At 41.8% G+C, this 26,353-nt stretch overlaps 2 protein-coding genes and 1 long non-coding RNA gene across 20 annotated transcripts; 2 read left to right on the top strand and 1 right to left on the bottom strand.

Annotated features, from left to right (window-relative positions):
* Positions 1-1,709: 1,709 nt before the first annotated feature.
* On the bottom strand, positions 1,710-7,620 carry gamt (guanidinoacetate N-methyltransferase). The gene is made up of 6 exons (XM_040185390.2): positions 4,931-7,620; positions 3,520-3,665; positions 3,347-3,410; positions 2,949-3,016; positions 2,685-2,795; positions 1,710-1,989 (listed from the first exon to the last, which is right to left on the bottom strand). The coding sequence occupies exons 1-6, from the start codon at positions 5,106-5,108 to the stop codon at positions 1,849-1,851; spliced, it is 708 nt and encodes a 235-aa protein (XP_040041324.1). The 5' UTR covers positions 5,109-7,620; the 3' UTR covers positions 1,710-1,848.
* Positions 4,997-8,538, top strand: LOC120824496 (uncharacterized). The gene is made up of 3 exons (XR_005712962.2): positions 4,997-5,349; positions 7,332-7,441; positions 7,615-8,538. It is a non-coding gene; the product is annotated as an uncharacterized LOC120824496 (long non-coding RNA).
* A 1,161-nt stretch (positions 8,539-9,699) lies between these two features.
* dazap1 (DAZ associated protein 1) lies at positions 9,700-26,167 on the top strand. Of its 18 annotated transcripts, XR_013468603.1 has the most exons (15): positions 9,700-9,878; positions 11,035-11,075; positions 12,223-12,389; positions 12,831-12,896; positions 13,956-14,063; positions 14,292-14,340; positions 17,751-17,833; positions 20,263-20,410; positions 20,599-20,631; positions 21,147-21,317; positions 21,513-21,626; positions 21,988-22,152; positions 22,355-22,387; positions 23,642-23,734; positions 25,282-25,519. XR_013468603.1 is itself a non-coding variant. In XM_078108243.1 (14 exons), exons 6-14 carry the CDS (start codon positions 14,314-14,316, stop codon positions 25,452-25,454), a joined length of 981 nt encoding a protein of 326 aa, XP_077964369.1. In that variant the 5' UTR covers positions 9,722-9,878; positions 11,035-11,075; positions 12,223-12,389; positions 12,831-12,896; positions 13,959-14,063; positions 14,292-14,313; the 3' UTR covers positions 25,455-26,167. The 18 variants fall into 18 exon arrangements, 13 of the variants coding, with proteins under 13 accessions (XP_040039371.1, XP_040039372.1, XP_077964367.1 ...); XR_013468605.1 differs by lacking the exon at positions 22,355-22,387 and having other exon boundaries at positions 21,168-21,317; positions 25,282-26,167; XR_013468602.1 differs by lacking the exon at positions 22,355-22,387 and having other exon boundaries at positions 25,282-26,167.
* Positions 26,168-26,353: the final 186 nt, after the last annotated feature.

The raw sequence follows: 26,353 nt of genomic DNA, 5'->3' as shown, positions 1-26,353 counted from the left end.
GATGAAACCATTTTTTTAAAGCTATACTTCGGTTTAAAGCAACCTAATTTATAAGTAGCGTGCTCTGGGTTGAGCGGCAGTTGAAGTCCTCAGTCTAATGCAGTTATAATCACATACTATAACTAATACTATAGTAATGTACATCCCTGTGTGAGTGGTGGTTTCGCCTCCATCAGCCGCTATCAGAGCAAAGTTCCTACAACGTACGCAGTTTGTAAAACGTCCTCATCGACCTCTTGTCACGTTGACGATTACAACACTGGTTAAAGATCGATTAACGTTTCAAAGCTGCATCTCCACGTACACCTGCTCTCTGGGATTCTTTACACATTAAAACCAAAGTCAAGTATTAGCTGACTTTAGAGTGATGATGGATGTTTGAGCTCAATCTTCATATTTTAAAGTGAATAAAATTGGACATTGAAATATGTGTATATATATGTATGTATGTATATATGTGTGTGTGTGTGTGTGTGTGTATATATATATACGTGTATATATATGTACTTCAGAAAACTGATACCCATACATACAAGTTCTCAAGATGTTAGTTCCAAATATGAGGAAGGAAAAATGCTAATCCTCTCATCTGAGAAATTGAAACCACATATTTAGATTTCTTTCTTGAAAAATGTTTTGCTTTCAGCTTATCCCGTTAGCTGTAAGGTCAGTTTCTGCCTGCTCATATTTCTCTGTGAGACCGTTGACATAACTTCTTTAAATATAACCGTCACGTGCTCATGATTCAGATCTGAGATCCGCCAGCTGCTGTAGTTTCCCACCTAACTGGCTGGTGTTGCATCATCCGTGCACCTCATGATTCATGTGCCCTCACCAGGTGCTAGCTTATTCCCTGCGTTCAGATAACATGCTGTTATCTGCAGAGATAAATTAAAGCATACAGTGTTCTGCACTCTTGAGTCCATCGTGGTGGACTATTAGTGGAGCCAACCAATTGTTTTATTTAAGTATGTTCATTGTGCAACTCTTACTACAGGTGCAAGACAACGATGTGTTATGCGCACTGGTAGTCTTATTTTAAAAACATGTTCGGAATAAAATTATACATTTTTTGACTTTTAGAAGATAATTTGAAGTATGAATTCTCTTAAAATGTTCATGTTTATTGTTATTCATTAAAACCAGCACACTAAGTTTGCAAAGGACTCAACACACATTGCACTACTAATCTACCACAGTAGTATCACATTTAAAATGGCTTTTAAGTGCTCTTATGCGTATTTGCTGGTGATCAACACCGAAAGCAGTCGTTTTACTTCTAGAACATTTGCTGATAACAGTTGTACTTTCAATTAAGTTGTATATCACATGCATGTACATTTTCTTCCTACTCACGAATAACATGAGTATGCTGTGCTCAACATTGAGAGTAGAGAAGATTCACGATCACTATGTATTCAAGCATCACTGATTCATTTGGTCTTTAGTCTAAAATTGGGATTTGCGCAGTGAGAAGGATACTGGGTGATTTAAGGTCCCAACGAGAGGAGTCTCAGTGGGGTGTAAATGCATTTTTGGTGGTTCTGTCTGGTTTTAATTTGCTGTTATTTAATGAAGCACCATCTGCACCGTCACAAAGGTGCAAACAGATAAAACTGGACCTCCAGTCAAGAAGTTGGCAGGAAACTGAAACCACATGGGAAAATAAACGAATGCAATAACTGTAAAATAAATACCAGTCCCTGTAATCCAAGTTGGGATTGACTTTTATTTATTGAATTGAAGTCAGTGAAATAAACAGAGGTGGTGAGGAGAGACTTGTGAGAAGGCACATCATTGTAAAAAAAAAAAAAATCTAAAAAACAGTTGTAGCACCATTTTTGGACTTTAGTCCTTGACGATGGTCGGAGTGATCATCTTATTGAAGGAATAGTATTTGCATTCGGTGGGTGGTGCAATGTCCATGGTGGTCGTGCTAATCTTCTCCTTCTTGAAGCCGGCTTGGAGCAGATGAGGCACTTGGGTCTCCTGGGAATCATTAACAGACAGAGTTTGTGACTGTGAGACTCTCCGGCTTTATCAGCCACTTCGGTTTGATCCGGTTTATCGTTGACCTTGAAATTATCACAGCGTTTGATACAGGTTGTCATCGTCATGATGGAGGCCTGCGCTCAGCGATGTGCACGATGGACGATCGGATTAAACGCTAAAGTCTAAAAAGTCTGGTTTGAATACGTGTATTTGTGGTTTGAATACACGTTCCCGGCCAAAGGACAACCACTCTGCTCAGGCAAAGAAAAGTAATTACAGGCCTTTTCATTATCAGTGCTATTGTTCAGTAACTTGAACAGGTCTTATGCTACAATAAATTGCAAGATACTGTATTTACCAACTAAAATAGTTCTGTTTGCTGTTGATAGTAATTATTTTCCAAAGATGCAATGCACAAAGGAAATGTAGGAGCTACTTCCACATCTTCATAACATTCTTTTTTGCCAAATGCAGAAAAATACTTTATGACTAGAATAAAGTACATATTTTATACAGTTAACATGTACTTTGTCAGTTTGACTCATAGAGGGCTTTGGTAGCATAATTCAATTCAAATACACAAAACTTTTGCGCACAAAAAGTATAGATGGTTACTGAGAAAACAGATTACCGCTTCAGAGGAGTTAAATGAAGCTGAACTTGTTTTGCGGGCAATAACGAAGGTGACCAACCTCAAACATCTTCTCAATGTTGTCATATTTGGTCTTGAGCAGCTCTCCCCAGGAGGTCAGGTTGCAGTACGTGAGGACGCCGCCGGACTTCAGCAGCCTGTTTGCGTGACCCTGCAGAGACACACGGACAGAGTCAACAAGCCCTTTGGCCCGGTTAACGAGTCACGAGTCTTCATGCAAACAATTCAAAGATTATCCTCCTTTTCGGGGCTTTGTTTGACTTGCTGGTGTTCTTTGTGAGGATTTTAGCTACTTAAGACTTACCTTGATGAAGTCAAACTGGTGAGTGTGCCATGTGTCCTCTGACAGAGGGTATGTGTCATAAAGGATACCTTAAGAGAAGAAGCACACGTGTTAGCAGAGTGCACACCACAACAGACTCATTCAGCTTTCCAAGTGTGTGTGTGTGTGTTGTTTATCGCTTCGAGTGGCACAACCAGGGTGCAGTAATGTTTTATTTATTGTGACGGGTTGATTCATACTCTGCTCGTCAGAGTTTGACGGTGTTGTGTGGGTGTTTTAAAAAAAGGCTTTGTTCACACATTTTTAATTTGTACAAATTATCTGCCCCAATTTTCATCGAAACACAGTGAACTGCAGACCGACTCAGGATTGGCCACGACGCAGAAACCGCGAGCTGAACATCTGGTTTGAGCTCTTACCATCAAAGTGGTTGTCAGGCAGGGTGGAAACAACGTTCTCCCAAAGGCCCTTCAGCGGGACCACCTGCAGCAGCAGAGAGACCAACATCACTCCTGCTCACTTTTGCAGCGCAGCAAACGCATCTTTCTAGCAACAGAGCGCGCCAGTCAAATAGGCAGTTGGATCGGCTGACCTTGTGGGGCTGAGACTTGGCCCAGTTCTCCAGCCTGGCGAAGACGCCGTCGTTGCACTCGATGATCCAGTGCTCCTCGATGGGGTAGGACTCGATCTTGGTGGCGGCGATGGCCATGCCGAAGCCGATCTCCAGAACGCGACCTCCTGCCGGACCGAACACAACGACGCAATGAGAAAGCTTTCCGGGGGGCTCAGAGGCGGCGTTTACTCCACATGTCCTTGCCGTGCACTGATGTGTATTGCCACACTTTTGGTGAGCAATTTTTCTCCTACGGATCAGCGAGACCATAGACAATTTTTTGACTCTGTTGGGTGTGGAGGGGAAGCCAGTTGGGAGTAGCATGCGGTGGGACCGTAAAAGCCAAAGAGTTTCATTTCCTTTCAGAGAAGAATATAAATAGATGAGCGATGAGTTTGTTGTTGCTCGACCCCCTTCGAGATGATTTACTGAGCCATTAAACAGCAACTCAGTGTAATATTCACATTTAGATTCAGAAAACTTTCTGCAGCAGTCTTTGTCTAGGTTTCTTCAGAAAATAGACTTTAATCTTGATGGGACTAATAAAGGTTAAGTCAAAATTTAAATAAAAAATATTTTAGAAATATCCACAGAGACACAATGTTTCACGTTGAAAACATTTGTTTTTAACCAAAAATTAAAATATTAAAACTGCCTCAAATTACCATGTATTTTCACAAATGGTGTTTGCGTGTCGGTTTTGTCATATGCATACATTTTGAAATAAACCATTTGATCTTACAGCAAACCCATAAGTCAGCTATGGTGTGGAGATCAGTGTATTTTTTTGAGTTGAGAGCAGATGAGCAGTTTCCCCCTGGAGACCTGTTGGCCTTTTCCCATGAGTGGAGAAACAGCTGCTGTAGTACTCACACAGCACTGAGCCCCGGGCTGCTCACATTCTCCCACGTGGGATCATTTAACAAAATCCTAATGAAAAGGCTCCAAAATCTTTCATGAATAAAGTAGTGTTTTGATTTTATTTTTTCCCTGTTTGGATTCTTTTTTTATTTTTAAATTAAAATTTGTTTTTGAAAGCCCTTCACCTTTTTTAAACTATAAAATGTTAGGGAGAATTGTTTATTATGCAATATGCATAACAGACACAGCTTTTTGGGACAAGCATACTGGTTGTCTGCATTATACATTATACAGATTATTCACCTGATACCAACAGTCTTAATAATATTGGATCATATTGACTGCACATTTCTGTTCAAAAAGTAATAGCATTTATAACATCAATTTAATGTTAAATTAAATGTCCCTCGCAAAACACAACTTTTTAGGCAGAAATCCCTCATCACAAGCCCATCGCCCGTTAGAAAAGTACGGTGTCCGACAAGGGACAGAGACACGTACCAACGGGCCCTTCAACTACGACTTTTACCTTTGGAGGCCGCAACTGTCGACAGTGAATGCATGTACGGGGTCTCCCAGCGCTCCATCACGGGTTTGCCCATGATCTCCAGGTGCGTGTCGGTCTCATTGTAGCCGGCGCTCGCGTCGTGCCAGTCGGTCTTGCAGTCCTCTCCTTTGCTGAATATGGGCTGGGCCGCGGTGCTCATTTTGTTTTGATATGGAGGAGGCAGGGGTAGTTGGACGGCTGGGCAGACTGCGTCTCCGCACAGAAGAGAGTGAAAGACAGGAGGTGGACGGTTTATATCGGGATCAGAAGTGCTGACTGGCGTTAAGTTTCTACTACAGGTCAAAGGCTCGCACACATTCCCAGAGGCGCGAGGAGGCGTCCAAGATCCTGAGTAGAGAAGATGATTCACTGGCCGGTAAATAGGTGGCTCCTTCCTCACGGTGAATATATATATATATATATATATATATATATATATATATATATATACAGGGTATATTTTGAGCTCTCGAAACGCTTTTTGCACCACGTGTACATTTGCGGCATACAAGAATCTCAATCGTTTAGTTTATTTGCACTTTTTATAATTTAGCTATTTCTATTTTGAACTTCTGGGCATAGCGGTTATCCGTATTTTTAGTAGTTTCTGGATAACCGTGTAGCTCCAAAGTATTAAGGCATTCATTAATGGTGTCATTGTTTAACGATGCAATAATGAATGTTAACCACTAGGGCGTGTGAGGACTCAAGTTACTGTAATGTTGGTAGCCTATTGAGATGTCACTCTTAAGAATTATACCACCGCACAAACCCCCTCTTAAAGTATTCAATTACACTAAATTGTTTTGAGTTTCATGGGTGGCCCGTTTCCATAGTTTATGCTAAGCTACGCCATTTAGCCACAACTTTAATATTGGAAAAATATAACTAGCATTGACTAGTATCGGATCTTCTCATCCTTCTCTTGGAGAGGAAGCTAACGAAACAAAAACCACAAAATATTCAGTTAAAAAAAGAAAATGCTTTTTGTTAATTAGCTTGAAAGATTGTTCACAAATGAAAATGCTCCAGATTTGTCTGAACGGAATCGTGCTTCATTCAGTGTGGAGTTTCTCGTTTGGCGCGTACTGAAGTGACAGCAGAGTGAGAGGTCTCTGTTATCTGTATTATCGCGCTCTTTGAGCCTGGACAGCTGGAGTCAACTATTTGAGTGGATCCAAATCTCACATGTGCATTTGCTCCTATTTCAACACCTCATTTGAGCAGCTTCATGAAATGGAGTAAAATATGCTTTATTAGTGGCTTGGGTCGTTATTGTTTTCAATACATGAGTATATAATAAAAATATTTATCCACATATGTAAAATTATTAGTTTTCAAAATGAAAAGAGCCCTACATACAAGTAGGAAAGAATGTGCACAGTATAAAATATTGGCAATTTGACTAGCTAAGTCAAACAATTGCATAAATGCAGCGGATTAAATATCTTATTTTTAATGAATAAGAGTTTAAACTATTAATTGACCTGATTGATTTTATAGAATATAATATATATGCTGTTATTGTCCACAAGAATCGTATTTGGATAATATTTTATATTTTATTTTAGGTTTTAAACATTTTATTTGAAAATGATGCACTTGAAAGCTCTGCTCCTTGGAACTTCGGATAGACCCTAGTTTCACTGTTTTCAATGTCAGATAGCGCATATGTTGAATGACTCAATGAGACGGAACCAGAGTCAAAAATGGATCATCAGATCCACTTCAGTCCCATTAGGTAAAGCCGAGTGGGACCGGCTCTTCGTTGACGGTCCTCATCCGATCGCAGGTTTTCACCCACCTAGCGCTCTCACGCGAGGCTCTTCATCCACGCTGCCTTTGAATAGCTCTCGTTTATGCAGAAGCTCACTTTCATCCGGCAACTACAGCACTTTGACGCGGGAAACAATAAAGTATTACATCTTTTTTCTTTTTTCTATTTGGTCTGCGGTTCTTGTATGATGTCATGTCACATTCCCCAAAAAGCCCATCAGAAACCTTTTGATGAGGTTTAGCTGCAGGAAATACAACACTTTGGTAAATGTTGATATTTAATTGCTGAACCACTTGGACGGATGAGTGAGACCTAACTGGAAACATTTCCAGGGTTTTCAGTTACAGTACTTTCAAAAATACCAGTTATACGAAAACGTTATAGGACTACAGACCATTAGCACGCTGCTGACCCCTGATGACACTTCCGGCCCTCAGCTGGGACCGATGAAGTCCTCCTCTACTTTGGGTCAACCTTTCTCAGTCACACGATGTCTAGATTACTGCCAAAAAAAGATGTTTTATAACTTAACAAAGACATTGAATGAATGCAGTTGATGAAAAAAAACACACATATGATTGATGTTTAAGAAGTTTCCCTTCACAGTTTGGCCCTCGCAGTAGAACACACTGCTACGCTCAGCATTTCTCCACCAGCTCCAGACCAAAGGGAATGTCCAGCTATCCAGAGTCAATGGGGAGGAAAAAACTGTTCAGGTCAACCAGAGAAAATCAACTCAATTCACTATCAGTCAGTTCAGAGTTCCCTTGTTTGTTTGTTTTCAATTCAGCCTTTAAAGGACAGAAGTTGAGGGGGAATATACAAACATTATGAATCACGTCCTCTACAACTTATGACCTTGTATGCTGCTGTTTATATTTCCCTCCAGTGAATGGTGGCTGGGATCTGGATTCGGCATCTGAGGGAATGCTGTGCAGCTCACAACAGGAAGAGTGTGCCGCTGTCCTTTAAAGCAATGGAATTTAAATTTGAGCAATAATTCATGCTAATCCCAGTCGTCTCCTTTATGTTGTGCTGTAGTGTAGCTCAAGTACTGTATGCCATACTTCTACTTCACAACATTTCAGAGAGAAATGGAGTATTTCTTTTATTTTGCCTTGCCCCATCTCTGAGGCTGCTTGTATCCGTTTCTTTATTGTTCGCTATAAAAACTGAACAATATAATGATTATCTAAAAATTTGAAAGGAGCCATTCTGCCTTCTACTTTTTATGCTTAACGTGTATTTAGCTGACAGTAGTTGTGTGCCTTTCTACTAAGGACACTTTCAGGACATCTACACATGTTATTACCCCAACAGTCTATTAACACTAATCTTTTTGCATTATGACAACTGTCTCACATGGATTGTCGTGTTCCTCTTCACAGACAGTACTGTTGTAAAGCTGCCTGTATTTTGAATGCACTGGGATCGCACTGGGAATGTAATTTAAAAGAATATGACACTGTATCTCGGTTTCCAGACGCCAGGAAGAGGCGCAACACTATCAGCGGCATAAAAAGCCACATTTGAGCCACATTTGTACTAACGGCTTCTCAACCCTGTGACCACCGATGCTGCGTTTTACTGCTTGTGGTTTGTGTGCGGATATCCTCTGCAGTGTTCCTTTCATGCCATATGTCTTGATTTGTGTTTCTAGTTTGTTCAGTGACTGTTCCGGCACCATATGTTCTCGACATGACCTGCATAGACACGACCCGTTAGAATTAACTGCAAGCGAACTCTGCTTCAATACACGATTCAATATTGTACACGGTTCACTTACTAATTAAATAAATGAAAGAGACCAGAATTTAAAGCCCATAGAAACAGTAAATAGTCACCGACAAGAGGACACAAGGTTGTCGTTCCGTCACGCCATTGTCGTCTCCTCCTCCTGCTCCAGTTTGACTCGCTATTAACACAGAAGCCCCTCTGAGAAACATGATGAAGCGGTTTTCCCCACATACAATTTAAAAAAGAATAACTGTGTTGATGGACTCAGTCCCAGTGGAGAAAGGCTGTTATAAATCTTGACACACTGAAGGGTGACCTCATTTTGTCCTCTAGATTTGTCCTCAAAGAGATGAAGGGAAACAAGCTATTGAATGAAAGCGTGGATCTCACACCCACATTACAGTACCAACTGGGAGCTGTTCATACATTTGGGGAATACTCCAAATGGGTAAATGGATAACCGTGTAGTTCTATTTTTTATTGTAAATTAGTACAATAATTGCATGACAGACGGAATGCGTTTGAATGGGATGTTTTTTTTACAATAAACTTTTATTAAGAAACCCTCCCAAAGACCTTGCAAGGGAAGGGGCTAACTTTGGTAGATTACTCATGATGAATGAGTCTGAGAAACGTTCCACTTCGCAGAACTAGAGGCTGATATTCGTGTTCTTCCCCACCCAGGCATTTCTACACTAGATCTTACACAAACGGAATGCGGTTATTGCTTTGCCTTCAGGGTGTTGAGGCGTTAACTTAATGAAACATCTATGACAGTATGTTTTATTTTGAAACAAAAGAGTAGCAGAGAGCTGTTCTTACAATTAACTGATCGCAGATATTTTTAGTTTTCTTCTGAGGCAAAACACATTTTACCCTAAAAACGAAAACGTGCTCATTATTATGAGAAGCTTCAATGTGGCGATATTTGTGTTCTGCGTTTTCATTTTTTGTTGAAGGTTTTGTTGATTGCTTAAAAACACTTTAACCACTCAATTAGGTGTACCCATGTATTGGTAGTAAATGTATTATAAAGTATAATACTAGTAATAGTGCTGGCAAACGATTAAAAAGTAAAAACACAGCGGCTTGCTTTTGGTAATATTTAACCGTTGGACCATTATTGTTGATGCATCCTCAGATATAAGTCGTAAGTATTAAGAAAACACCTTGACAGTGCGGACTGTTTGAGTGTAATGTTCCTTTAAAGCCCGCTACCTGCCCCCCCCCCCCCCCCCCACGCAGCGTCGTCATTGCGCAGAACAGTTTGAACCAAAAAGCGGAGTGACCTTCCCCTCCGCTCTCAGTCTGAGACGGGCAGCACCGAAGCAATAAGCCGGTCACAGCTCTTGCAGCCGGTCCCCTCCCGCTCAAAGCCTCAGAGATGAACAACAACTTAGTCGGCGATGAAGTCGGGTGAGACGCGTTTAACGGAGCCTTCCGCGTGCGACCGCGAGCTGCGCCGTAACTTCTAATTAGCGCGCTTACTCCGCGGGGCTGTCATTTGACAGCTAACGTTAGCTACTGAGCTAAGCTAGCTGCGGTTACTTAGCGGGGTCGCTAGCCCGAGCAGCCCGAGCAACGACGGCCAGCCAAAGTGAAAGTAATCCTCAAAGTTGCTCAGTTGTTCGTGTTTTTGGGGGGGGATTTCGGGTAAACACAGCGCGCGCGCCCGGAGTGCCGCCGCGCGGCTTGTCAGCAGAAACGTACGCGAGCGTAGTTACTTATTTTAGCGTTGTTTTCAGTTAGCATCTGAGCTAGCGCGGGCTAACGCCGCCAGCGAAGCGAAGGTCTCCTCTTCTCGCATCGCGCATCGCGAGGGCATTTAGCGGGCACGGAGGGAGCGATGTGATCATCACCGTCCGCCCCAAACCAACCCACCCGTGTCACAGCCGCTACAATCCCCACCCGACGTGTTTCGGCAGGGATCTTTAAAACGACGAGTGAAGTCGCTAGCTGTTTTTTTTATATATTACTGCCGCTCTGACGTGCCGTTAAACTTCCAGGCGCTCGCTCGTCCTGCGCTCCGCACCGCCCCGGGTATTGCGCAAGGTTTGCGGGGGGAATCCTCAGCCGGTGGTGGTCGGTAACCACCGCAGCTCCTGGAGTCCTGGAGATGAGATGAGATGAGATGAGATGAGGAGGGGGAGGGAGGGGGTGTTAGCATGCTAAACGCCACGGGTCTGTCCCGGGTTAACTTACGTGGCATAAAAGAGCGCTATTGTGTTGGTCCTCACGTAGACAGAAGTCCAAAGGGACCTTTGCATTGGTCCCCATCCTGTGATCGGTGTGTACGTCTCACTCCTCGTGCGTTGTGTAATAACTGTGTACTTCGCTTTCCCAGTCAGCTGTAGCGTTGTTTTTGCTGTGAAGCTGTGCTGTCAAATCTTCTCATCTATGGGTGTTTTCAGCCTTTTTACGGCCCCCGAAGAGGCAAATTGATTCCATGCTCGTTCTCAAGCTGTTTCCGAGTGACTTATAATATGACGTGACGTATAAAATAATTAAAGATGTATCTGTTATGATGATTCATTATTTGACTAATCGATCATTATACATCTACTCTTTTCAGGAAACTTTTTGTGGGAGGATTGGACTGGAGTACCACGCAAGGTAAGTTAAACCCGCGACGTTAAATCAGTTGTCTCAAGCCTGAATATCAGGTTATATGCAATATAATCACAAACACGTTTAAGATGCTTTTGATTTCTTACAAAAGACATCATCAACACATTTGAGAGTAGAGCTGGTAGACCTTGAGTACAAATAATGTTATTACAGTTGGTGCACAATAATTACAACAATAGGGTTACATGTGATGGCGTCTGACATCATTACTAATATGGATGTGGTGATCCAACAGCCAAACTAAAATATTAAGTTGCATATTTACATTAAATTGATATCTGTGATGTTGGAGTCGTGGCCGTTGTGCGTCTTTTATTTACGCCGCTTTCCTGTGTTTGAAAAATGTTATTTGGGATCTTGTGATATTTTACCCATTGCCCATTTCTGATGATCAGATACACCTTAGTACGTCTACAGTGTGCCTTCCTCTCCACAGACGGGCCCCGCGATGCTAAAGCTTGTCTCGACTCCTCTACCGGCTCACGCTCCATTGATCACTGTGTAACTTTCAACGAGGGCTTGCCCGTGTTAGAAGCACACTGCGAACATTAAGATCTAAACCGCAGCGCCGCGCGTAGCTGGTTTCCTTAGTGATGCCCCTGGGCTTCCCAGCCATGAGAAAAGCAATTACGATCGCTCCCTCAGAAGTGGCTCCTCGTTTGTTCAAACTCGCACGCCTTGCTACTGTGGGCGTTCCAGTAGTTTGTGGTGTATTTGGTGCCGTTTAACAGGACAGGATGTCAGGGTTGTGTTTGTTGTTAAGCAACGTCAACACGCGAGTTGAAAATGACCTCAGTGCATTGTTGAGTTTACACCTAAAACAACAAAGGTAAAATCTGCCGTAAGACAAACGAAGGTCGCTGGATGTCTTGTAGTCTTCCCTTTCGTGGTTTTGTGGAGTGGTGCAGGTTTTCTTCCCCCACACACGTTTTACCGCAGTTTGAAGAGCTCATTTATCCCATCGAGTCCGTGAGTTCTAGAAGTCATTACTACATTTCTTTGTTTTCAATATACAAGCTGGACCGGGTTATTGCTCCGATTACATTTATGGTACAGTTGTAGGTTTCTGTGCAAATTTTTCATGAAGCAGCACTGTTATTTCATTTCTTTCTTTCTTTCTTTCTTTTCTCAGAGACACTTAGAAACTACTTTTCGCAGTATGGGGAAGTAGTCGATTGTGTCATCATGAAGGACAAAACTACGAATCAGTCGCGAGGCTTCGGCTTTGTTAAATTCAAAGACCCCAATTGTGTACGGACGGTGCTGGAGACAAAGCCGCATAATCTTGATGGAAGAAATGTGAGTATTTTAAGTCAAAGGAGCAGATAATCATATCAAGCAGAGTAATCTGTCTGTGCGTTGTGCGAGCAAAGGCAAAAACCTCATACTGCATTCGCCTATTCAGAGGAGTTCGAAGTTATTCAAGGAGAAGCACAATTGTACTTCTCTACAGACAATTCTCTTGGCTAAATATTGACGTTGGTTTTGCCCAGCGAGAGGTACATGTTAAAATGCAAATTTAGAAATTGAATGGCAGAAAATGAAAACATTTTTAAATTCTTTTTTTTAAAGAAGGCAGAGAAGGGCATTGCATGTTATTGGCTATAAATTCGATTCAATCGATATACATATTTTTCCCTGTTGTGTGAGGAGAGCCAATATAATGTGATGGGTTCAGTGAAGAAGAACGTTTGAAGGTGCCTTTTAATGAGGTGAAACGTTTTCTCTCTCTGCTGTCAGATTGACCCGAAGCCATGCACTCCCAGAGGAATGCAACCTGAAAAGTCTCGAACCAAGGAGGGCTGGGTAAGAAAAGTCTGATTTCTACTGGGTACGCTGGGAGTTTGTGATGGAACACGGCTAAGGTGATCAATCTCTCCGTCCTCTACTGGACTCTTTTCTTGGCCGTGAGGAGACCTTGAGAGAAATCTGACGTTGACCTAAATTCTCTTGTTCCACGTAGTGCGGTCTTTGCCTTTGGAGAACACCATAAATTGGTTGGGGGTTTCGATAAATCACAGATGCATCAGATAATCTATGACTTGTATCAAGCTCTATTTGTGATCAAGGGGCGGCAACAATATCAGCGGATTTGTGATCACATATTCCCAGAAGCAATGAAGAGGTCTGTATCGCCATGCTAAATAGTGGAGATACAGCAACACTCTTGATAGGCCTTTCTTTGATGTAGATCAGTTTATTTATTTAAATATTTGAGGAAATGTTATGCCTTCCCAGCTGAAATACTGAATGTTGTTACTAGTAGAACTATAGACGGGCTCGACCGTGTGGTTCTGAAGATTTGCTTTCAGCAGTGAATCATTTTGTGAAAGGGAGGAATCTCTGCAGATCAGATCAGATCTGTTATGGTCATTTAGTCACTTTGGACTGCAATGGTTTCAGTTATTGCCCCTTTGCTGTTAATAAAACATTTTTTTTTGTATGTCATACATTTCGCTGTAAGCATACATTTGAATGTCAGAAGCTTTTACAAATAAAGCCCTTGGCTTCCCACTGGAATTCCCTTCACTGACTTTTAAGTAGCTGCCACTGAATGTTTTACTAACAAGGCAGAAGATGTAATTGTTAAAAATCGTTGTCGTAAGCAGCCTCGAGCCTGTGCAGCGTGAGTGCAGTGCCCAGCAGTGGGGAAGTGCTTGGTGGTTGTGAGTAAGTGTGGGGGGGGAGCCATGCACTGCGATCTGTGGAGACTAGTGTTTGCATTGACACGACATGTTAAGAATTACACCCCCGGGCTGAGGAGAACCTAATTTCTTCTGCACTGTTTGAATAGATGATGGCTAACTGTCCCCTCCGCAGGCTGATCCTTTAACAGACATTGAAATCCATACACTTTTCTTTCAGAAGGGCGGCAAAGCAGATAGCAATAAATCAAAGAAGATATTTGTAGGTGGAATCCCCCATAACTGCGGCGAGCCTGAGCTCAGGGACTATTTCAATAGATTTGGAGTGGTGAGTATGGCAGAGTGCATAATGTAGTTCACTTCTTCATTAACACTGCTTGAGTAGATATGACATTGAACAGGGTCAAAACTACCGGATAAAAATGTTGCTATTTAATGGTACGGGATAGGACAGTTAATTATTGGTTGAAATTGAGGTGGAATATTTAATTGGAGTATGAACAGACCGTGTGTGGTTGTCTGAAAGGAGCCACTGTTTCTCTTTGTCCCATTCAAGGTCACAGAGGTGGTAATGATCTATGATGCGGAGAAGCAGAGGCCCCGAGGTAAAAGCTGATCCCGTTGTTTTCTCCCCTCTCCATACCGTACCATCTTAAATCTCATGACAAACTATTTGGGGCCCAAAGAGAAAAAGCCCATTATGTCGTGGATATTCAATTCAATTTAAAATCTTTAAACCATGACATGATTTTGAGGTATGGTGACGACGCACAATAAAACACAAAAGCACGTTGGATAAAACCCTTGTAAAAAGTCACCGCGGCTTACGGTCAAATGGAAAATCTGACTCAACATTTGCAGAGGTGGAATGAAAAGCATATTGTTATGTGAAATCACTGCTCTCCTGTGAAATTCATGAAATTGCGTTCGGTTAATGTGATGGTCATACATTTGTGCAATGTCACATGCATCTGTCCGCATAACTGTCGGGGGAGAATTTGTCGACAATTTCAACCACAATAACAAAGCAGAAGAATGGACTTAAAAGTCTTGTCTCAGCATTTGTCACATCTGACACTTGTTTGGTAACATTGCATGCTCTGGTTGACACTGATGCAGTGTCCTCCGTGACCTTGTGTGACACATGAACACGTTTCTGCTCAGTAAACGAGCTCAGAGAGGTTAACTTATAAAACGTTAGCCAAGAGTATTCCAAAAAAACAACTCTTTATTGGGGAGGAATCTGATTTATTTAATTATTTTTTGTTAATTAATGAAATCTTTGTTCAGAAAAATGTTGTAAGATGTGTGTGTGACTTAGATTGCAAATTTTAGCCAACCAACATCATTAGTTTTAATAGTTGCCATATAGAAAAATAACTTTAACAATCAATTCATTTTAAAGATTCTATATACGTATTGATCTATCTCTGAAATTGAGTTTGCCAAAAATGAACCTATTTAAACTTTGTACGGTGAAATCAAAAGTCCCATATAGAAGTAGGGGTGATCGTAGTAGCCTCAATGCAGCAGAATTCCTTATAGCGATAAGATAAATCATTTTAAAGACTGCATTTCCAAAAATACTAGAAAGTAGCTCCTCTAAAATGTATTAAATGCATAATGTCCATTGTCTTAATTGGAAGAATCTTAAAGTATTGTAGCTGTCATGGTTATCATCAGAACAATGAATCTATTTTAAAAGGTTTTACGTGACTATTCCATTATTTCTAACCCATTTACTGCCAGTTAAAAATGAGACCTTTATAAAAACGTAGAATTCCATTTAATACTTTTTTTGATGATATCTTTATGACATGTGCCGCCACTTATTAGCATGGATGGCCTCAGTGGGAATCAGAACCAGCGCCACCAGCGGTGTTGGTGTCAGACTCTGTCCGCTCTGTTACAGTCACAGCTGACAGTAAGTAACACACATCTGTGTTTGTCCCACATAGCAACGATGTAGCGGCTACATGTAGGACATGTAGTGCTGCTCTCCCGTACAAACCCGCAGTCATTCTCTACTGGGAGAAACCCACAATTGTTTGTCATCGGAATTTAACATGTATTGCAACAGTAACAACCACTACGCGATCTTTAATAGCATAGTATATTTATTTGACTAAAAACATTATCCAACATTGGAATAAGTTTTCTTTGACTTGATATATATATGTAACTGATACATGTGTCTTATCTTAAATGGCGTAGTATGTGGTTTCCCTTACGTAGAGAGTTAAGTATTTTTGTAAGTAAGCCCTTTCTATTTTCTTTCTTCTGTCCCCCTTCTCCCTGTGAATGGTTTGAATGTGTGAATTAACGGTGTCTCTTAAGATTTGTCTTTTCTCCTTTAGGTTACTGTGCATTGACTGGTAACACAGAGGTACAGGCCAAATTTTAAAAGCACTCAAATTTTTTACCTGATCAAAATGGGGTGTGTACAAAGTTGCATAAAATCGGAGCAATAATTTAACCCCTGTAAACCCTTTGCTAAGTCCCGCCCCTCGAACTCTCCAATCAAAGCGTAGCGTCGACCGGGGTCTGGCTGTCCGTCACGGACTCTCGTGCAATCACTTCAGACTTCACTAGTCATGGCTGAACATTGTGTAACATTAATATTGATACCCGGAGAGGTTGGAAGAAGTTATATTCTACTTAAAAGGTGCATGTTAGAACATTAGCGCTTAAGCAAGCAAGTATTATGTCCCTTTTTCAAATGCTACATATACAATAATTAAATACTTTAATTAGGTAAAAACATCATTTTGGAACCAATAAAGGATTACAGCTATAACATTTCAGTATTGAGTAATGTGCTAATTTACATCTGTGAAATTCCAGTAAATAGTAAAAATAGGTTAATTAACATTTCCCCCTAATATTATTTAATAAGACAATTTTTGTGTAAATAAAATTCCTAAACCTAAAATGATTATAGATTTGTTCAACTAATGTATTTCTAATCTCACAATTCTACATTTAGTAGCGAGTTCATTTTCACATAATCTTTATCAGTAGTTAAATCTTGAGTAACTATAGTTGCCAGTTCTATGCCAAACTCTCTAATGTGTCAACTGGGTTGTACATTTAGAATAAGGACAGGTCATCGACGTTATTAATAGATCATGAGACTGGGGAGTACTTGGCAGGCGACTAGAGGTCTCTAAAACCTCAGTAGTATTGTCTTTAATTGGATCCAGGTTAGGTCCCAGAAGTAGAGCGTACACAACCCAAATCTGCCACCGTGGGAAGTTCATCAAATTGAAAGTAGATCACCGCGGCGCGGCCTGCTAGCGCTCTGTCGCAGCTTGTGCCTCCGCCAAAGTGTCTGAACAAAAAGTTCTCACTCTTGATGATGAACATTGTACATCCGCCATGAAAACTATTGATCAAAATCAGCAGCATGTCATGTTGGGGAACCATTCGTGGCCTATATCTTTGTGTTACCACTGTGAGCGATACTTTAATTGTCCATTTTAGGCTTATCCTGGCTCACTCAAAAGTAAAATACACCATTTGGGAAAGCTTTAGGCATTCTACAGTTTGTGTTTCTCCATATTTTTGTGATGCATTAACAATGGCTGCTGCGAGTGTGTGCTCCACAGCAATCTACGAAGGGACAGATCAAGGTGGGGTTTGGATGAAACCGCATGAAGTAACACAATCTGGTATCAGTTCAATTGGCATTTATCAATGTTTAATGGTGGTGGTTAGACTTCATTTTCCTTACGGGACATTTCAACTGAAATTTGCTGCACTCGTGGATCTCCGTGTTCACCAGTTGAGCGGTCGTCTTCTTGTTCTAGTTCAGCAGTAAAGAAAAACGTTTCCCTCAATCCCCCAGGCATTAGTCTTGGATTTGTATCTGCGACATCATCCGAACCCCAGGAGCCTCTTGCTCAGTTCCTTGACGGATCCTCACTCTGCTGAAGCCCAATACTGTTCTTCATCTTGTGTTGTCACAACCCCCCCTCCCCCCTGCTACCTTGATTCACTCTTGGTCGTTGGCTAGGTTTTGGATTTATTACTTTCGAGGCCGAACAATCAGTGGACCAGGCTGTCAACATGCATTTTCACGACATCATGGGCAAAAAAGTGTGTAGTTGTAGTTTTATTTTACCCTTACGATCAAACAGAGGCTTGGGCGACAGAGTGAGAATTATACATTGAATTTTTGAGTGGCTTCTGATTTGCGGCTGCAGCATCATATGAAACCAAAACAACAAGGGATCAGGCCACTAATCAATCTACTCATATTATTATTTTTGATAATATTTTATTAACTTATTTCCATAAGTTATAGTGTCTAAGGGCACAAAGATCCTTTAATAATGCTGTTATATCAGAGTTTCTGCAGTCGCCTAAGGCTTTGTTTAAATTGACCTCTCCTTTAGGGTGTTTTTAAGTCCATTGGATTTTCCTTTTAAAATATTCTGTTTTATACATAAATGACATATAATGTTATTAAAATATAAGATAACACAACATTTCAGTGAATATGAATCACCTAAAGGATTGGTTTCCTTTGTTTTCTGATGTTTTGTTGACAGGTCACTTACACGTCAACGTATTTCTTTTTTTAAAATGAAAGAAAAAGCTCAACCCAGTGACCCCAGTTGAAGAATCTCCATACTGTGTCTGTCAGCTTTCTAAACAACAAATGACTGTTCCCTCCAAAATGCTGCTCAGGATGAGACACAAGTCGCACAATAATATTTGCACGCTCCTTCTTGGTGTTTGTTTTAACTCGGTGTGTGTGCCACGCGGCTTTGATAGGACTTACTGCGCAAAGACAATTCAGATCGTGTCAGGTTAGCCCTCCATCCGGGGAAAAACTCCAGATTCGTTATGGATTCATACTTAAGCACAGCTCCTAACCTTCTGGCACTGTATTGTGCTACTGCTCGTGGCAAACACCATCCACCTGCTCCGTTAGCTGAATAAAACAAACCAGTAAAAAAAATACAGCACTTGGGGCATATTTGGTTGGTTTTGTGCTGGCACTTCTTGCTCTCATTCATCAGCACGTCTTTCCCCCAATTAAGATGCTTTGTAATTAAAAGGGTTTATTTGACACACAAACACTGTTGACTATATTTTTGCTTTTGGATAGAATATCAAGTCTTATTGAAATAAGCGGCGCTATCTTTTTCCTTTTTTGCTGAAATCGCTGTGGTTCTTCTGCACTGATCAGTGAGGTTAACCCTAATTTCTTGGTATGCGATTTATCCCGACCCGCAGTGGTCCCCCACCCCCCTGACTTTGACCTGGTTTCCAGCAGAAACCAGGTCTCGACTTCCTCCATTGTTCTTGACTTGACATTACCTTCTGCTGGGACTTGAGGGAAGTTGGGAAATATGAGTTACAAATTTAGAAATTGGAGCACATCAAACTGGGGAACGTATCCCAGTTCTGCTGTTGGGGACCGTAGAGAAGTCACAGTATCCATCACTCGTCGCTGTGATGCCCCTCGGGAGGAAGCGCTCAGGTAGCCGGTGGCGGCGAGGCCCCCGCCGGAAACATGTGCACGTAATTAGGTCGACAGAGAAGAAGAGGGGAGGCTGGGGATGGTGGCAGCACCTTAACGCAGGGAGGAATTTGTGATTCGTTTTGCTCCCGCAAGGTGACCCCAATAACTCAGCCGCTCAGTCTATTTGTGGTTGGCCCCCCCTCAGTCGCAGCCTGTGTCCTTGCTCTGGTTAACTGCTGGTAGCTTTGCCGAGTTACAGGAAGAACCTTTTTTTTTTTTTCAATATGTTTATATTTGATCCAAGGTGTTTGCGTTTTACTGTGATGGATGAAAACTGAACTTAACAGTTACATTCATTAGAAAAAAAAACTTGCATTCTTACATTGTAGGATTTGGTCCTGCAGCAGCTATTTGTAATTATATTGAGGTCATCAGTCACTTGTACTCAATTGAAAAAAAACAAAACCCAAATTCCCTATGACACAGTATGAAGATTCAATTTTAGATTTACTGAAAAGTGTTTATTTTCAATATTTGCATGTTTACTTTTTATATATTCTGTGAGATCTTCGATTCAAATTTTTCTCCACATTCATTCCCTTCCTAAAACTTATTCCAAACACAATAAAATAAAAGATTCTTTATAAGCTTTAGAACTGAAGAAAGGTAAGTCATGACCTTCCATTTGATGTCTTTATGACATTTAGCGTATTTAGTGGGGAAAAAATTGTTCGGTTTCTCAGGTATACCTTAAGAGGCCGTGATCTGGAGATAATGCATTTAAAATTAAAAGTTTATCAATTGCTTTCTGCAATCATGAAATTCCTGCTTGATAATAACTACCTGAGAAACATGACTGCACAGCTCTCCTGGCTACGCAACAATATAAACTACCATAGTTGCCCCACGTTATTCCAATAAATGTAAAGTGAGAGATTTCAAACTGGCGCCGTGTTAAGATCTATTCAGTGGTAGGACGGGCGTGTGTAGACGAGGCGCTCCGTAGACCTTATGCTGGTGATGCCAAATGTGCCCTCCTTGTCCGTTTGCACAGGTGGAAGTAAAGAAGGCTGAACCCCGGGACAGCAAAGCTCCTGGCCAGCTTTGCCCGGGCCAGTGGGCACCCAGGGGCATCCTGAGTGCAGCTAATGGCTGGACCGCCCAGCCGGCCCAGGGCTGGCAGCAGCCGTACGGGGCACAGGGTGAGTGGGGGTCAGATGTCCCGGTGTCGAGCGAACGAGGCTCGTTGTTCAGAAGAGCGACTGCTTAAACGACTGCTCTACATTCAACGTGGGACACTTTCATGTTGGATATCAAACTAGATTCTGTGAATAATCAACGTTTCAGGTATTGTCCCCAGATTAAAGATTTCTTTGTTCTCTCTCTGAAGGAGTGTGGGTGTCGACTACTGGCCAACCGATAGGTAGGTGTTTGATCTCCACTCGGCGACACACAGAATACATTTTATTTCCTATTCGGTCTGTTGCATAACTGTGAATTGATCTAACTGCAGATATGCTTTAAAGTCTTTGCCGTGCAATCGAGAGCTTATCTCGACATGCTCGTATCACAAAGATGGACGTGCACTATGGCGTTGGACAGCGCATGTTGTCACGGATTCATAATGGCCGAGGCTGCTGATCGTTTTGCTGCTTGACACAGATGGCGGCCTTGAATAGATTCCAGCCTCCACGCGCTATTGGTCAGGCTGGGTTTCATATGCCCCGCCCCGGGGTCAACCTGCAGCGCTCACCGCACTGTTGGCCCTGCTTTAGTAGTAGCTTAAGATTGTGCTCTGTTTTAGAATCCAGTTCTTTATCAATTGTGTGTCTGATAATCAGCTGTTCAGTAAGCCAAACTCAAAATTGAGCCACAGATATTGCTGCTGTTGCTTGTGTACTCAATCCAATACGTGAGACCTGTATTTCTGTAAAATAGATCTGTTCTGTATTGGAGCAGGCGGGTATGGACCTCAGTTGACGGCCAGCCGTGGAACCCCCACGCAGCCTCCGTCACCCTTCAACGCATTCCTGGTCACGAGCCCCGCGGGGGGCTTTGCTGCACCTCAGGGTTACCCTCAGCAGGGCTACAGCACCGCACCTCAGTTTGGTCAGTACTACTGATGCACTTATTACACCTTGTTGTTTGTTCTCAGAATCACCAAGTCCTTGTCCCACAATCAAGTCCTTAAAAGGTAATATGCATATGCAGGGTTCACGTGTTGCGTTGGATGGAGGACAAACAGCATTCACTTCATTAATACTCAAATGTCTGTGTAAAATGTGTCCGTTGAATCTACCTCAGGTTTTCCAGGCAGCTTTGCTGTTGCTGTTGTCAGGGAGGAACCTCCAGCTTATCAGAGATGGACAGAGAGGCTCGCAGATACCGAGCGTTTCATGAAATCCTCCTAAAAAGCCTGTGAGGAGGTTTATCACTTTACAATAATCAAACCTATTATACATCTTTAACAGAATATTAGGAGAAGAATAGGGGGGAAAAGAAGCGTGTTAATGATCATCATGATTTGTCCCAGCAGCCGACATGTGTAATGAAATGAAAAGACATCTAGTGGATTGTTTAACACATTGACCAGTAGTGGTTTGAGTACGATGATGTGGTATGATCAACTAGATGGACGAGACTAGACTATTTGAAGATCATGTTGTGTTTTATTCAGGGCCACCAACACTTCTTCTGTAGTCATATACGACATACCAAAGGCCACGGTCATAGGAATCACAGTAATAAGGAATGACCTCATTATTACTCCAACCAACAGGTTACAGTTTCGGCACACCCCAAGCAGACCAGTACGCTGCGCAGGTTCCTCCTCCTCCCACCACTCCAGGAGCTGCGCCTCTGGGTTTCGCCCCTGCGACCACGCCAACTCAGGACCTGAGCAAAGCTCCCACAGGGCAGCCTGACTTCCCTTATAGCCAGTATGGTAAGAATAGCATTGTGCAGTTTGCTGCCCTATTCTCTCCCGTTTCATTGAAACTCACTCCTCCTCGGCCCTGCCTCTCATGTAGGAGTATATCTGCAATCGTTAGACAAGCAGGAGCTTGCTCTTGGTATCGTTTAGCTTGAAATGCTCCACATGCGTACATGCTTCTTGCACACATGAAGGCCCTTGTCCTTTCTGTCAGGTTGTTCCAGCTGGGCTGTGGATTGGTGAAAAGGTTGGTAGGTTAAAATTAGATCATCCTCGCCCTGCAATGTTTTTTTTGCGCTTACATTTCCTTTTTGTGCAACCCTTCCCCGAATGCTCGTGAAACCTTATTTCTGGAATTAGGAATGTCCAACCTGCCAAATCAATGGCGAATGTTTTCACACCAGAGGTTTGCGTGTTTGTCTGCCAGGTGTGAACTCTGAGCCTCTGCCGTGTGGGTACATGCAGATATTCCTGATGTGAGTCCCGAGCACGTCATTTTTTGAATAACGTGCCTGCAGGTTGGCGTCTTCGTGGTCTTTGAGCTTGATTGTGTTTAGCCGGAATAATTATTCCTCCTGGATCTCGGCCAAACGTCAGCGTGTAGAGACTTGCAAATCAGGCATCGATCGCCGTCGGTTCTGACAGGTACTCGTTCAGTGTCTCTTGCCAGTGCTTCGCTTCCATCCAAGTTTTTTTTTTTTTTTAATGTGCGTTGACTGTTCGGACACTTAGTCCGTAGTAGCAACACTCTTAGAAATTTTTTATGAAATTAACAGAAAAATTTATGAAACTTGGATGATGATTTAGAGACAAATCCCACACCTCTACCGTTAAAGTTTATATAACAATAGTGTAATAATTACTGTGTAATATCAGTAAATGGTTAAAGTTTAACAAATTCTGGCTCATGTGGAGTTAAGCAATCGAAAGAAAAGAGATCAAACTAGTAGTTTTAATTTAAAGAATATTGGACCCAAGGGCATCACATATATTATTAATTATTTTCACCTTCCATGCAGGCCCTTTACTTTTATTAAACTGTGTCACAATAACCGTTAGGTTTGTCAAAACCCTCTTGGTACATTCAAAAACATTGTGACATTGGAAATTTGGGAATGGACCGCTGAGAAGTGTCATTGTGCTTCACTTCATTGCCATCAGCAATGTGACGGTTTTACATTTGTTTCTCCTTGCGTCACTCTCATAACATCTTATCGACAGAACCTTTCCCACGTTAACTGCATCTTGGCATATCACGCACATTTCACAAAATGTCATGAACCTAAACTAACATGATTTTACGAGGTCAGGAATGCTCGCAGATGGCTCAGACATTCGCCCTCCATTTTGTTTTGGCTTGGGAGCAAAGCTGAGCAGTGATGCCTCTCAGAGCGCAGTGCAGGCGCAGTGATTGAGAGCAAGTGTGAGGCTCTGTTAGGTCAGTGAGGGGGGGGCTCTGTAGTTGGGTTCAGTCAACCTGGTCTCCTCATCTCCCTGATAGGCTTGGGTAACTACCTTCAGGACCCTTCTGCCTACGGACCAACGCGTCCTTCTCACAGTTATGGTCAGGATGAGCAGAGAGGATGTAGTGCAGGTAGGTGCCAGCATCGTCTTCTCAAACCACAAAAGTAGCATCTGTTCAGTTCTGTAGTCTTTTTTTTTTTTATAGAGCTGCCACCTGGTTCTTTTCCTCGTTGGTTTTGCTCCGTGTTTTTAACTTGCACGAACATACGAATTACTGTGTGTACTCTTGTACAGTAAAACGCAGCCACAGCAGTCCGCTGAGAGCATTTAATTCATTGACATTTGGAATACAGAGGTATAAACAGTCATCTTCCTCAGCAGCTGTAGCTTTACTATACAAAGACAAACCATGTCCTCCTCTTTTGTCCACTTGCTGTGTCCGCATTGCTTTGCAGAGGATAAAAGGATGATCTAATCGTCAGAAATGTTTTTCATGGTTCAGTTGTCTCTCTGCATCAGCAGTCCATTCACCCATTGTCTTTTCCCCATGCACTGTCTCCACATTATAGCTGAAGGGATGAGAAAGAAAAGGAGATTTAAAGGAGGATACGACGGCAGTAAATTTCCAATTTCACTCTCTTCTATGGGGTGATCCTGTTAGGACAGCTCCCTCTTCTACAGATTAATTATTTTTGTTCTGTTTATGGAGAAACGTGTGGTATTTTCTAACTTCACACTTTTCTTTCTTTCTTCCTGTCTCTTGTCTTTCCATTCCAGTTATTTAAAATGTCCTCCACTCGGGTATTTATTGTTGATATTTCAGAATCAGTGCTGACTGGCTGATTCCAGGGCAGGAAACTAACCAGCAAGATTCTGAAAAGATTAGGCTGCAGCTGGTTTTCAAATTCTACCAGCGAGAAACTCATTTTTGTTTGGTGAATTTTGGGTTTCGCCAGCTTTTAGTTGGTTACTTTCCTTCCCCAGGTTGCTCTTGGGTTTGCTTGTTTGTAAATCAATAAAAAATAAGTAAATCTTTTAGATCACACAATATATGCAAGAATTTGTTTTATCGAGTCATAATATAATTACTGAACAAGTCAAAACAAGCTGTTCTACCAGTTGAAACCCGGCATCAAAGTCTGGTTATAAAGTAAACGCTTGGACAAAATGGAGTTTAACAAGAAAGGCAGCATGATGATCATTGTGACGTACCAACTTTACTTAGTTGTAGTTGTGCAGCACATTAAACTGTAAGAAAAATAACTATTGGACTCTTTAGCAAAAGGCTCAGAGGTGGATTGTTTCCGAAAGGAATACTTTTCCTACAAGATGACATTCCATATCAGTTATTCACCGTGCGTTGAATTCTTGAAAAGTCTTGATGATTTTCAAGTAACAACCTCAAAACTAAACCAAATAATTTGTTTCCAAACTTGCATAACTTGTGCAGTATAATAATTGGATATTAGTAAAACAATAAGTATGTGTTTGCGAAGTCCTGTGGATACAACTGGATAAAAAAAAATACTTAAGTAGTAATCTTTGAAGATTTAAATAGTTTTTCATCTAGTAGTAATTCTTAAGCAGTAAGGCATCTACCTAAGCAGCGTCCGGTGACCTCGCCATTGAACTCTTCTTCTCTTCCTCCCGCTCCCTCCCCTCTGTTGACCTCCTCAGGGTACGGCCAGGAACTGACCGCCTTCAGTCACGCCTTCGCGGACCCCAGCCAGCCGACTGCTTCGTACGGGGCCCCGACTGCACAGCCCGCGGCCGGCCCCCAGCCTGCTGCCACTGCGTTCGGAAGAGGGCAGAACCACAACGTACAGGGCTTCCACCCATATCGGCGCTGACCCTTCCCGCCGCTGGCAGGGGGGGGAGGGGGAGGACGGAGGGGGGCGCGGTTGTGTAAAGTTTTAAAACAAACAGACAAAAAAAAAAAAAAGTCAGGGAAATGTGTGTTCTCGCTACAAAGCAAAACTGGAGTTCTGGATCGTTCTGTGGCAATATTGAATGCACGCAGTTTGTGAAAGCAGGAATTTCAGTAAATTCAAAAGGGGCTCTAAAGATCCCAGTTTTTTTTTGCATAACTTAATGAACATTCAGCAGAGAGCTTTTATCCCCCTACCCCCAACCCCGTGTTTTATAGTAGAACTTAACTACTTTGCAATAATTTAGATTGTCTGGTCAAACACTAGCACAGAGACTATATGTAAAGAGACTTGCATATAAATATGTATATTTATGGTGGACACAAATGAAAACAGGGTCTCAAGTTTCCTCAGCTTTAAATTCTAGGGAAAAAATGTTTTTATTTTTCATTTGGTGGATTTTGTTTACTTTCTGAGCCTTTAAAGTTTGTTTAAAATGGAGATTATGAATATATATTATACACAAACTGTGCAATTTTTTAAAAAGAGAATTTTGTACTATAAATGTACACTTTGCTTGTTTTTTTATTTAAAGATGTAGACTTCCCTCAGGTGGCTCTTTTGGGTGCATTTTTTGCACTTACGCAAAAAGAAAAAAAGGACAAATTATTACAAAAATAAATGTTTTAAGGATACAGTGTCCCAGATGTTTGTTGATGTTGATTTGGTTGTGGTTGTATTTGCTTCTTTTTTTTGGTGGAATACCTACAAAGTCAAGCTGAATCAATCATTTGAGTCAGCCTTTGGTAAATTAATAAGAAATCTATCTTTTGATGGATGAATTGTTGACGTGGTTCATTCGCAATGGTATCAACAAAAAT

Source organism: Gasterosteus aculeatus, chromosome 8 (genome assembly GCF_964276395.1).
Source record: "Gasterosteus aculeatus chromosome 8, fGasAcu3.hap1.1, whole genome shotgun sequence".
Taxonomy (NCBI): domain Eukaryota; kingdom Metazoa; phylum Chordata; class Actinopteri; order Perciformes; family Gasterosteidae; genus Gasterosteus; species Gasterosteus aculeatus.
Note: the sequence above shows the minus strand (reverse complement) of the source record. Positions and strands in the feature narration are given on the sequence as shown.

What these genes read in the sequence shown, in the direction of transcription:
- gamt (XM_040185390.2), bottom strand. Translation starts at nt 5,108, where the DNA reads ATGAGCACCGCGGCCCAGCCCATATTCAGCAAAGGAGAGGACTGCAAG. An exon ending in CCAAGTCTCAGCCCCACAAG is followed by an intron (nt 3,411 to 3,519) that starts GTCAGCCGATCC and finishes CTGCTGCTGCAG; the next exon opens with GTGGTCCCGCTGAAGGGCCT. An exon ending in ACCAGTTTGACTTCATCAAG is followed by an intron (nt 2,796 to 2,948) that starts GTAAGTCTTAAG and finishes GTGTCTCTGCAG; the next exon opens with GGTCACGCAAACAGGCTGCT.
- dazap1 (XM_040183436.2), top strand. Translation starts at nt 9,847, where the DNA reads ATGAACAACAACTTAGTCGGCGATGAAGTCGG. An exon ending in CTCGAACCAAGGAGGGCTGG is followed by an intron (nt 12,897 to 13,955) that starts GTAAGAAAAGTC and finishes CTTTTCTTTCAG; the next exon opens with AAGGGCGGCAAAGCAGATAG. An exon ending in GCAGCCGTACGGGGCACAGG is followed by an intron (nt 20,411 to 20,598) that starts GTGAGTGGGGGT and finishes CTCTCTCTGAAG; the next exon opens with GAGTGTGGGTGTCGACTACT.